At 41.2% G+C, this 13,463-nt stretch overlaps 1 protein-coding gene across 1 annotated transcript; it reads right to left on the minus strand.

Annotated features, from left to right (window-relative positions):
* Positions 1–11,996: 11,996 nt before the first annotated feature.
* Positions 11,997–13,207, minus strand: LOC132190552 (acetylglutamate kinase, chloroplastic-like). The gene has a single exon (XM_059605575.1). The coding sequence runs from the start codon at positions 13,121–13,123 to the stop codon at positions 12,095–12,097; it is 1,029 nt and encodes a 342-aa protein (XP_059461558.1). The 5' UTR covers positions 13,124–13,207; the 3' UTR covers positions 11,997–12,094.
* Between the last annotated feature and the right edge of the window lie 256 nt (positions 13,208–13,463).

Raw genomic sequence — 13,463 nt, forward strand, 5'->3', positions numbered from 1 at the left:
AAGCTCCTCGGGAAGGCGCAAATCTAGCTGGTAGCTAGATTCGTGCCTCCCTCTTTTCTTTTTCCTTTTTTATTTTTTTTTCCCCTCTCTTTCTTTCTCTCCCCCACGCTACAGCGCTCCCCTCCGCCAGTTTTTTTTCACCTCCGGCCGGCCGTTTTTCACACAACCCTCCCCTCTACATTTCTTTCTCTCACCTGCGTTCTCTCTCTCACTAGCTAGCTAGCTCGCTACCTGCCGTTCTCTCTCTCACCCGCTCTCTCTCAAGAGCTTCTTGATGTGTGGCACGTCAAGAGCTTCTTGACGTGTCCTGTATTGACACGTCAAGAAGCTCCTCGTGAAGGCGCGAATCCAGCTGGTAGCTGGATTCATGCCTCCCTCTTTTCTTTTTCTTTTTTTCTTTTTTTTTTCCCTCTCTTTCTTTCTCTCCCCCGCACTACAGCGCTCCCCTCCACCAGTTTTTTTTCACCTCCAGCCGGCCGTTTTTCACACAGCCCTCCCCTCTACATTTCTTTCTCTCACCCGCGTTCTCTCTCTCACTAGCTAGCTAGCTCGCTACCTGTCGTTCTCTCTCTCACCCGCTCTCTCTCTCAGTGGTTCTCTCTCTTACTGGCTGTCACCACCGCTCCTCCCTCCGGCAAGCACGAGCTCTCCCTCCGGCCTCTCCAAAATCAGGTGTATATATATATATATACCCCCATTCACGTGAATTTTGTTTAGGTCAAAAAACGCACGCGTGAGTCGTGACTCTATCTAGGTTAAAAACACTCTCTTCCAACATTTTCAGACAAATCGCTTTCTTTCCTCTTCCCTCTCCCCTCACCAATGGCTGGCCACCGGAGACCACAAACGTAAGCACCGCTGAAGACGAGCGACCCACATCTCTGGCGACGAGCTACCCACCGTTAAAATCCCCAAATTTCAAAACCCCAACCTAGTGTCAAAATCCATCCTCCCTCTCTCCCACTGACGATGAAAAGCACAGGTTTTATTTGTCTCTCTCTGTTATATTTATTGCGTCAAAGTTACGTGATATTATGGAATAACTCTTGGGGTTATTAATGGTGTTTGTCAATGAAGTTTGGTTGACAGAGCACGCGGATGAATTAGGCTATCAAAGCGAATATGTTTTTGTTGATATAATTAATATCTAAATTAGTATTAAGAGGTGGTTGGATGTTGATTATTTTAATTTCTTATTTGATCCTGAGGCTTGTATACGTAGGAGAGAATAGGAATTGATTTCTCGAGCGGTTATTTTTCTTCTATGTTGCTTTGATTTATAAAGGTAATATTAATTTCCTTTTCTTTAATCATGTTCCAAAAAAAAAAAAAAAAAAATTGGAAGTGAAATCACACCGACAAAAGCGGTTTCGGGAGTAGGCGGTTTTGGGAACGGCTCTATTAGTAAGAAACTTTTCATTATGATTATTTAGAAATTCAGAAATCTTATATTTTTAATCTATAATCATTTCCAACTTTCAGTTTCTTTAATTTTTTTAATTTAACTCATTTCTCTTTTTTGAATAGAATTTTGGTATATGGTTCTACTGGCCATACTTCCAGTGCTAAATTTTTTCCCCAACTTACTTTGACGTTCCTTTTTTTTTTTTTAATCTTGCTTACTACTTGAAACTTTTTTTTTTTTTTTCTTCTTCTTGTCATTTATGCATCCACTAATTATTATTATTATTTTTTCATTCCTATCGTTTTTAAAAACAAACCCGTGCATTGCCAGGTTTTAGGCTCGTTATTATAAAATCGAGCTTATGTGTCATTTTTTTTTTTATTGGATACTGTAAAATATAAATTTTACTACCCATGATTGAAGGTATTCCCTTTATATTAATCCTCCTCAATCACCATAATTAGTTTATCCCAAAAATTTAAGTACTCAAACTTCTAAGTCGTTCGTTGCAGGTCCCTATTGCTCAACGAGAGAACTCCTTATTGTTCAATTTACGCACGGGGGAACTCCAACGAGAAAAGAAAGGTGATAGTGAAGAAGTAGTGATGGAATCAATTCCATCAATGCAAACAATTGTGCCGCTGGGATTTCGCTTTAGGCCCTACGATGATGAGCTCATAACCGACTATTTGTTGAAGAAGGTTAAGGGTGTAAAGATTCCCTGGGAGGGCATCGTTGAGTGTGATATATACGGCGAAATATCTCCCTGGGAAACTTGTAGTGATCTTTCTGATCCAGAGGAGAAGATTTACTTTTTCATAAGGCTGAAGAAACTATCCAAAAATAGAGTGAAGCGAACAGCCGGTTGTAGCGTTTGGCACGAGAATTCTGATATCAAGATATATGATTATAAGGGCGATGTTATTGAGGCTAGAAAATTGTTTTGTTTCATGGTAAAACAAGGCTCGTGCACAAAGAAATCTGACTAGATTATGCACAAGTTCTCACTCATTAGGGAGCAAGAACAGAATAACAACTGGGTCCTGTGCAACCTTCAAAACAAGGGATTAGAATCAAGAGTTGGGATCAAAAGAAGCCTTCGAGATCATCAGTATTGTATTGGTCAGGTTCCTCATATTACTGTATCTTTTTAAACTGAAACCCCCCAACCCTTGATTAATCCAGACATGCTCCTACTTATGTAGACATTGGGAAAGCTGATTTGGAAACCTTCACGACTCTACCAACAAGTGACAACTCTGATTCTCAATTTTTTCCTTCAAATAATTATCTGCTACACGCTTGCCCAGAGGGTGGACATTTGCCACTCGATACATATATCGATTTTTCTGTTGAAGCTCATATGGAAGCCATCATCAGCTCTCTACCAATCAGTAAAGACTCTGATTCTTTCCCTCTGCCAATCGATGCATGTGTCAATTTTTCGGATCTTTTTTATGCTGAGTTCTCACAACAATGAGCTCAAACAAAATGTTATGGTGCCTCTTAGTATAGCAAAAGATTGTAACTTGCAAATTTATTCTCCTTTTAGTATAGGAAAAGATTGTAACTTGCAAATTTATTATATGGAACAAATTGTTAATATTTAGTGTTCGTTCAATTTTGTTAGAGCATAGAATCTCTTGTCTTGATTTATTTTGATTGAGCATATATCTCTACTAGTTCTAACACAAGTGACACGCCATTGACTTTTTTTTTTTTTTTTATAAAAAAAAAAAGCAATATGATATTAGTTGATTTTTTGAGTTTCGTTTTTTTCCTTTTAACTCTGAAATTAGTTGATTTTTCAAGTTCTGAGGATTTCATATGTACGCAAAGGTGCATTTATAGTTGGGTTTTGAATATTTAGATGCTTGATTTCTTATAATCAGCTTTTAATTTTTTCAACTATTTATCTTCCATGGAATATGGTTGCTTGAAATTTTTTAATGTCCCTATAAGCTTTGAAGTGGTAACATTGACTCAAACACTCCATTTTTGGTTTGCCTTTTGTATGTTCAACCATGCACACACGTTGAACATACAAACCACGGCCAAGTCATCGACCTTCACTCCCTCTTTCCCCATTTTGACAAACAAAAGTAGCGCAGTTCTGGGCAAACCATGTCAAGCATAGCAGCGCTATGCCCATTAAGGTCGTCCAGTCTACAGTGTCTTTGTTTGAATGTGGAATTTCAACGAACAATTTGCGTGCATAGCATGAGTTGCTACAAGCAGTGTACAAATGAAGGATGGCGTTGTGGAGGAAAGAGTCTGGTGAGGCGACCAAGCCGATGGTGATGACATTGGCGTGGAATTTCTTGCCGGGGTCTAGAGAAGAGTGTCGAGCACAGTGTTACTTGTAGTCATTGTTAGGTAGTGGGTCTGTTATGAAGTATTATCAATTAGGTTATTTATTTCATTAATATTTTATTATTTTAATATTGTTGCATGTGTAGGACTCTTATATTATGTTTATCTCTTTTATCTTGTTATTTGTTATTTGGGTAGGAAAAAGATTTTCACGCAAGATTTTTACGACCTTGAGGACAAGATCGATTCAAAGAGGGATGGAATGTTACGTGTAGTCATTGTTAAATGTTAGGTAGTGGGTCTGTTATGAAGTATTATCAATTAGGTTATTTAGTTCATTAATGTTTTATAGTTGTTTTATTATTTTCATATTGTTGCGTGTGTAGGACTCTTATGTTATGTTTATCTCATTTATCTTGTTATTTGTTATTTGGGTAGGATTAGATTTTTCTATTTGGGTAAGATTAGATTTATCTATTTTAAATGGAAGTCCTATCTCATGTGGGACTCTATTTTCTATTGTCTTTAAATACTGCATTATTTATGAATAAGAAATTAGTCAAGAATTTATTCAAACCTTGTGTTTGAGGGAGTTTCAGAGCACCTCTAATTGCTCATAGGAGAGGTTTTCTCTCCAAGATTATCCTGGGGGACGACCAGCGGCGTAGTCAAGTATCCTGCTAGTGACCGGACGAGTAAGGAATCAGTACACTTTCGTTATCTAGTGATTGGGAGGGACGTTGGAGCCTGTCAACATGGAAGGGGTGTCTTTTCCCACAACTAGAGAGCAAATCGAAATCACCATCACAGATGGGGATATAGTTGTGAACTGTGAGAAGGGCGAGAGGTGCATGATTGGCAGAGTTAGGATGGAAAAGAAGATTAACAAAGATGTCTTCCGGAAATCTATATCTCGGTTATGGCGCACAGGAAGCCTATTTCCTTCAAAGAAATTCAAGAAAACCTCTGGGTTTTTGAATTTTCAGATGAAGCGGACAAAAAATGTGTTTTGGAGGGCCGGCCTTGGGCATACGAGCGACAGATCATGGTGCTCGGTGAGTTCAATGGGAGCATACCACCTTCTCAACCGGAATTCTGTCATACTCCTTGCTAGATCCAGGTACATAACATGCCCCTTAATTGCATGTCGAGAATGGTGGGGAAAAAAATTGGGGAGACCTTGGGAGTCCTGGAGGAGGTGGATGTGGCAGGGGATGGATCGGGGTGGGGTCGATACCAGAGGTTGAGAGTCAGAATCGACATCACAAAACCCCTAGAAAGGGGGAGAACATTACTACTTGGGGGACAATCCATATGGGTGAATTTCAAGTACGAGAACCTTCCCTTGTTTTGCTTCCATTGTGGCTGTATTATGCATGGAGAGAAGGGTTGTGGCTCTAAACAACATAGGCAACTACACATTCCAGGGGGGAAGCCGGAATGGGGTGTTGAGCTGAGGGCAGATGATCCCCATCGAAAATTTGAGGGGAGAAACGTCAGGCCAAGTAGGGATAGTTGGAACTCTGCTATGCAAGGGGGAACGGCGTCGGACAGCGAAAGGAGTTACCCGGCCTCTTCAGAAATGGCATGTAGTGATTCTGAAGGCAACCGTAGCAAATCATGCACTCCCATATTGGCACGATTTAATTGCCGTAATAGGAACCCAAGAGTTACACCCCCACAACTAAACGCCCCAACCCCTAGAAAGGAAAGTGAAGCTGAGAGTTTTATGGCGGCTACAAAAAAGAGCAATGGAAAAGGAGTGAAGGAGGGAAAGACCAAAAAGGAAGAGGTGGTCCCCACTGGATCGCCTACCATGCCATTAAGGAGCTTCAAGCAGGCAACTAGAGGTGGAATGCGTTTTTCTTCTAAAGGGGGCCCATGAGCTAGAAAAGAGGAAGATACGAGGGCCAATTTGAACCATGATTCTCCTTAGTTGGAACTGCCGGGGGCTTGGGAACCCCCGTGCAGTTCGGGACCTCCACCGGTTGGTGTAGGAAAAGAGACCCGACATTTTAATTCTCATGGAAACAAAGTGTAATAAGAATAAAATGGAGGCTATTAGGCTGAAGTTAGGTTTTTGGGGTTCTTTCGAGGTGGGCTCAGTTGGAAGTAGTGAGGGATTGGCTTTGCTGTGGCAGGTGGATAGTGATGTCACTATTGTAATCTATTCAAGCCGCCATATTAACGGAGAAGTGGGAGCCCCAATGGAGAATAAAAGCTTGAAACTCACTGGTTTCTATGGCCACCCGGACCCGGCAAAGAGATATGAAGCGTGGAACCTATTGAAATTTCTCAAAGACCTCCATCCTTGTCCGTGGTTGTGTTTTGGAGACTTTAACGAGATCGCAAACAACTCGAGAAAATGGAGAGTTGCAATAAGAAGGGACAGTCAGATGGAGATGTTCAGAGACACGTTGGAATTATGCCGTCTCAATGATCTGGGCTTTATTGGTTCAAAATACACCTGGAATAATGGTTGGGATAGCGAAGAATTTACAAAGAAGCGGCTTGATCATGCTCTTGGCAATTTAGAGTGGTGCGAGCTGTTCCAAGATAAGGTAGTTCACGTCCTGCCTTCTATATCTTGTGACCACAAACCACTGTTGATTCAGTGTGATATTACAAAAAGGCAGCCCATTAAAAAGACGAAAGTGTTTCGTTTTGAGGAGAGCTGGACGCTAGATGAAGAATTCCATGTGGTTGTTAAGAAGGCTTGTGAGGAGGGGCCCACAGTGGGAAGAAAGCTTAAGGAGATTAAAGAAAAGTAGGCTTTTTGCCCCAAAGTTTTGAGCAAGTGGAGCAGGGAAAAGTTTGGGAAGATGCACAGAGACTTGATTACACGGACTGCCCAATTGGAAATACTCCAACAAAATGAAGGCCCCCATAACAGAGAGGAAATTCATAGACTTTAGGGTGAGATAAATGAAATCTTGGAAATGGAAGATGTGACAAAGGGCCAAGCAAAGCTGGTACAAATGGCGAGATAGAAACACTCATTATTTCCATGCATGGGCATCTCAAAGGCATCGCACAAACCGTATAGAAATTTTTTTTGATTTATCCGGTTGTGAGCATGTAGAGCAGGAGGAGGTGTGCAAAGCTTTCTATGGCTTTTATTCAGATTTATTCACTTCGGGTGGAACTTGGGGAGTTGATGAGTGTTTGGCAGGCATACAACCCACTATTACAAATGATATGAATTTTTCCCTTTTGAGGGAATTCATAGCTACAGAAGTCAAACACGCGCTCGGTCAAATGGCTCCTCTTAAATCACTGGGCCCAAACGGTTTCAATGCAGGATTTTTCCAAAAGCCATGGGTAACGGTGGGGGAGGAGGTATGTACAGCTGTGTTGGGTTTCTTAAATAGTGGTTTTTTCAATCCTGCAATTAATAAAACTTTCATAGCACTGATCCCTAAAAAGAAAAAACCCACTAGTGTTGCTGAATTCTGCCCAATTAGCTTGTGCAATTTTTTATACAAAATTATTGCAAAGGTGTTGGCAAACAGGTTGAAAAAAGTTATGAATAGCATTATTTCCCATACTCAAAGTGCTTTCATTCTTGGTCGTCTTATCACAGAAAACTTACTTGTGGCTTTTGATGCTCTTCATACTATGAATGGGAGACTCAAAGGTCGCAAGGGCTCTATGGCACTAAAACTGGATATGAGTAAGGCGTATGATAGGATGGAGTGGAGGTATTTGGAGGCAATTATTCTTAAAATGGGTTTTGCACCCAGATAGGTCCAGTTAATTATGACTTGTGTCAGCCCTATTACTTATTCTATTTTGGTGAATGGCTAGCCTTATGGAGCTATTACCCCTTATCGGGGAATCTAACAGAGTGATTCCCTCTCACCTTACCTTTTTATCATATGTGTGGAAGGTTTGAGTTCTTTGTTGACAAGGGCGGAGTTAAACCATGAGTTGACCGGCTTAGCTATTTCAAGAGGAGTAATTCGCATTAACCACTTGTTTTTCGTAGATGACAGTTTGCTGTTTTGAAAGGCTAATCTTTTTGAGTGGTTAAAAATTTAGGAGATACTTGAAATCTATGAGCGGGCTTTGGGGCAAAGACTTAATAGGGATAAAACTTCCCTCTTTTTCAGCCAGAATACAAAGAAGGAGACGCAGGATCATCTCATGGGAGAGGTTGGCGTTCGATCAACTCAATGCTATGAGAAGTATTTGGGTCTCCCAGCCCTCATCGGCATGTCTAGGACACGGTCCTTCCACAATATTCAAGGAAGGATTTGGGACAGACTCCAAGGTTGGAAGGAGAAGTTTTTGTCACAGGTTGGCAAGGAAGTATTGATAAAGGCAGTTATCCAAGCAATTCCCACCTACACGATGAGCATATTCCGGTTACCAAAAGCCTTGTGTCGTCGGATTAATTCCATGATAAGGAGGTTTTGGTGGGGGCATAAAGAGAACTTGTCATGGGTAGCTTGGTTGAGTTGGGGAAAATTGAGTTTTTCCAAAGATGAAGGGGGATTGGGCTTCTGGGATATTGAAATTTTCAATCAAGCCTTGTTAGCCAAACAAGGTTGGCGTATTCTTCAAAATCCGGGCTCCCTAGTGGGTTAAATATTTCAAGGAAAATACTTCTCAAACGGTTCTTTTTTGGACTCAAACTTGGGGAGGAATCCTTCTTATGCTTGGCGAAGCATTTGGGGAGCTAAGAGGCTAAGAGCACACTAATGGAAGGGTTGCTATTGAGGGTTGGAGATGGGAAATCTATTAAAATTTGGGAAGACAAATGGATCCCAGCAATTCTTACCAACCGGATCCAATTTCCAACCACTTTTTTCCCAAGGGACACTCGGGTGTACAAATTGATAGACCAAGATAAGCGGTGGTGGAACATCCAGCTCCCCAAACAACTCTTCTCTGACACAGAGGTGGCTAGTATAAGTAGTTTGGCGATTTCCCCGAGGAGACATGCAGACCGGCTAGTATGGGGATGTACAAAGAATGGTGATTTCACAATCCAGAGTGCATACCATCTAGCGAAGGCAGTTTTGGGGCGGGAAATGGGTTCAAGCTCAAATTGGCAGTCACAGAAGGAACTATAGAGAAAGGTTGGGAGTATTCGAGGACAAAAAGTCTTGCAGGTTTTTCTGTGGAAAGCTTGTCTAGATATACTCCCTACTCGAGAAAATTTACATCGACGTGAGATCAGTTCTGACCCTCTCTGTCCAGTGTGTGGATTATTTGTGGAATCAGTAGGGCATATTCTATGGAGTTGCCAATCGGCCAGGGATGTCTGGTTGGAGGGACCTAAAGTTTTACAAAAATCCACTAGCAATGAGGGAGGATTCATGGAGACTATGCTGTCATTTATGGGGAGATTGGATGAGGAGACTTTTCTTCTCCTTGCCGTTGTAGCACGCCAGCTCTGTTTTTGTAGGAATGCCTTGGTGCATGGGGGAATCTTCCAGTCCCCTACAGAGGAGTTGAGACTGGCAAAGGAGCAGCTGAAAAATTTTGCTACAGCCGAACCCTCTTGTCAAGCCCAAGAGGGAGCTCTAGGGAACACTAACAAGGACAAACGGTGGGAGAAACCACCGGTAGACTGTGTGAAAGTTAATTGGGATGCCTCAGTATCTAAAGAGTTGGGTCTGACAGGGGTGGGGGTCATTCTACAGGATCATGAAGGGGCTGTTATAGCTTCTTTCTGTACCTCCAAACCAAGCATTATGGATCCGGCATCAGCAGAAGCGATAGGCGCTTGGCACACAACCGAAGTGGTTCACTTACTGGGAGTGAGGAAGATCATTCTAGAGGGTGACACCTTGGAGGTGGTTCGAGTGCTGCGGATTGAAGGGATATGGCATGGGAGTTACGGCCTGGTGGTAGAAGAAGCCAGAAGGAATTTACAACACCTGCTGGAATGGAGGGTGAACCACGTCAAAGGTAGGCCAACGTGTTGGCACATGAATTAGCTAAACATGTGGTGATAATAAAAGAAGAAAAGTTGTGGGATGGGATGTATGCCCAGTGTATCCATGCCTCAGTTATTGCTGAGCAGTTTTCGACTTAAAATAATAACATGAGTTCTTGTTTTGATAAAAAATTAAAAAAAAAAAAAAAAAAGAGTTTAGTTAAGTTTGCAACACTTTTTTTTTTTTTTTTTTGACATGTCCGCACAAGAGGGGGGAGGGAGATTCGAACTAGTGACCTCCACTTCATTAAGTGTGGTCCCAGCCGATTGAGCTACATCTTGGGGACTAAGTTTGCAACACTTAAACCAAAATATATGACGACATTTAATATAAAGGCCTAAAAATTCAATTTAATTTCTCTACGATAAGTTATTTAATTCTAATTAAAATAATCATTACACATAGAAAAAAAAAATGGAAAGACCTAAGCTACAATGATTTAATTATAGACATATATAGGGTATACCAATTAAATTTTTTTCCTTAAATTTTTTTTTTAAAGATATAATTAATATTATTAATTTATTTATTTTAACGTGTAAAATAGTAGTACGTCAGTGATTGTTGACGTGCTAAAATGACACGTCAAGAATTTCTTGACGTGTTATTTTTACACGTCAATAATTATTGACGTGTTATTCTCACACGTCAAAAATTATTGACGAGTTAAAATGACACGTCAAAAATTTTCTTGACATGTCAAACTGTCATGTAAATAATTATTGACGTATCAGAATGCCATGTTAATAATTATTGACATGTCGAAATGACACGTCAATAATTATTGACGTGTGATATTTTGCCACGCCACTATTGTATATAATTTCTTTAAATTAAATTGAATTTAAATTTAGCAACGTGGCAATCTTTGACACGTTGCTATTTAATGACGTGCGGGATGTAGCACATCACTAATTAGTGATATGGCACATTTTACATGTCAATAAAATTGTTATTGACATGGCACTTTTGCCATGTCACTAAAGTGGGTTACTGTTTGCTACGTCAAAAAAAAAAAAAAAAATTGTAGTGTATACTATAGCACGGGATTCTTCATTATAATTTAATTTTAAAATTTAGACACATTATTTTTCATTATAAGTTAAAAAAAAATGTATACCTATAAGTATAGAGAATAACTTCTATAGGGTCTTGGCATAAACTAAGGCTTTTGTGCCCTCTAATAAGAAGGCGACACATCAGCGTTGAACACTATAATAAAAATATGATGTTCCACCTAATCTTTTTTTCTAAAATACCTAAAACAAAATACCTTCTACAATAAACTTTTCATATTTTTCTCCAAAACCACCCTAGCCACCAACCTGCAGTCGGAAACGCTGCCGACTGGTACCCTTCTCTCTCTCACTGGCGGCAACAGAAACTATCACAAAAGCAACCCAAAATTAAGATTCATTCATCCCTGCTTCAACAGTATGTAAACAGAAAAATCATTCACAATGGGCAGTAAAAATACAAGAAGAAAATCATTGAGAATTGTTCCAAGACATTTTTTTTCATCTAGCTAGAAGATTAGAAGATTAGAAAACATCACGGGTGTGTGAGAGAGAGGGAGCACAGGAGAAAAAATCTTTGTTGCCGCCGGTGAGAGAGAGAGGGGCACCGGCCGGTTGGGAGGTTGGTCATATAAAGCAAGAGGAAAATATGGCAGTGCACAACGTCGCAAAGGAAGCGTCTTAAAACCCCTATGATCGAGTTTGGATTGAAGATTGTCTTGTATTTTGAGTATTGTCAATTTAGAGCGTTTAGCTCTAGCTTTGTAGAGCATTGGCTCTTGTTATTAGTTTCCATCTAATAATGAAGACTATTTCTTCTTTTCCAAAAAAAAAAACTGACTAAACTTATTAATACATAATTATTATTTTTTGTAAGAAATACCTAATAATTGGATTTAAATTATTTGTTTCCATATATATTTGATTCGGACATGCATTAATAATACTTAATTTATTGAATAATTTATATATGGAAAATTCTTAAAATATAATTAACGCAATTAATAACACTAATTAATGACCGATTTTTTAAGAAAAAACCGGTTAAAAAATTATGCCTTAAATAACCGGTTTAGCCTTTAAAAAAAAAGAGTTCACGTCACATGTCGCAATTTTAAGACACTTCTAAGAGGGGTTACGGCTTTTATATATATATATATATATATATATAGATGTTGGAGGTATTTTTCATTTTTAGCATATGCGAGCTGATATTATTCTCATGTTCTTGTATCACAAATGCGTATGATGAGATAGAATATTAAGACAAAAGTTTCAAAGCCTCTTTCTTTATTAAAACTTCCATATAACAGAACGAATTAAGCTCCCAATCCCTTTTTCCTTGCGCATGCATAAAAAATCAGAAGAAGAAAGGAAACAAAAGTAGGGCAGCCCACATTTAAGATTTTTGTTCACTCAGTAATCATCGTTCCAGCCCCTTTATCGGTCATGATCTCCAAGAGCAACGAGTGCGGCACCCTCCCATCAATAATACTTGCAGTCCTAACGCCCTGCGCCAGCGATCGCACGCAGCAATGGACCTTGGGAATCATCCCACCCCCAACCTTCCCTTCCTCCACCATCCTCTTCACTCCGTCGATGCTTATTTTCTTCACCAAACTATCCGGATCCTCCCTGTCCTCCAAGATCCCCGCCACGTCCGTCAGCAGGATCAGCTTCTCGGCCCCCAACGCCGCCGCCAGCTCCCCCGCCACCGTGTCCGCGTTGATGTTGTACGGCTGACCCGACTCGTTTGCCGCCACAGACGTCACGACCGGAATGTGTCCGCTGTCGATGAGCGGACGCAGGACGGTGGAGTCCACGCGGGCAACCTCGCCGACAAACCCTAACTGTTGGGACTTGGGGCTGGGCCGGGCAGTCAGGAGCTGGCCGTCCATGCCGGAGAGCCCAACGGCGGTGGCGCCTGCCCTGTTGATCAGGGACACCAGTTGTTTGTTCACTTTCCCGACAAGCACCATGGAGACGATCTCCATGGTTTGGGAGTCGGTGACACGGAGCCCCTCGTGGAAGACTGGAGGGATGTTGACGCGCTTCAGCCATTGGTTGATCTCGGGTCCGCCGCCGTGGACGAGGACGGGGCGAAGGCCGACGCAGGCGAGGAGGACGAGGTCGTTAACGACGGAGGCCTGGAGCTCCTGTGATTTCATGGCTGCGCCACCGTACTTGACCACGATGGTCTTTCCCCGTAATTTCTGGATGAATGGCAGCGATTCCGATAGAATGTCGACTCGGAACTGACCTGCGGTGCCCACGTCATCTTGTGCCGTGTTTGTGATTGAGAGGGAGCGTGCTTTGGGAGAGGGAGAGTGGAGAATCGAGAATGCGAAGTTGGGTTTCTTGGGGGTTTGTGTCTGTGTTCGGGTTTTTGAAGAGCATGAGAGAGGTGGGTAGTGTTTCATTATCGATTTTGCCGTCAACATCTTTGCGAGGAAGAGAACCGGCGACGGAGTCTGGGTTTTCGTTTGCTCTCTGAACAGGGCAGCCTGGGGTACGTTTAAGACACAACAAGACGTTTAAGACACAACAAGAAGAAGCAGCCAAAAAGGTGCTCGTGCTAAAAAGTATTCCCTTCCCCTCGCATATATAATATGCCCACTTCGGACTTTCGACGCAGAAGCTATGCGGTGCATGGGGATGATTATATCTTTTTTTATTTTAATTTTAAATTATCTTTAAATTATTGATTTTGTGGACGTGACTTTTGAGGTTTTGGATATGTTTTCAAGACTTCATTGACCCTTTAGCTGATGCTAATAACTT

The sequence above is a fragment of the Corylus avellana genome, chromosome ca8, assembly GCF_901000735.1.
Source record: "Corylus avellana chromosome ca8, CavTom2PMs-1.0".
Lineage (NCBI taxonomy): Eukaryota > Viridiplantae > Streptophyta > Magnoliopsida > Fagales > Betulaceae > Corylus > Corylus avellana.

Excerpts from the sequence above, each read along its gene's own strand:
- LOC132190552 (XM_059605575.1), bottom strand. The coding sequence starts at position 13,123 with ATGTTGACGGCAAAATCGATAATGAAACACTACCCACCTCTCTCATGC.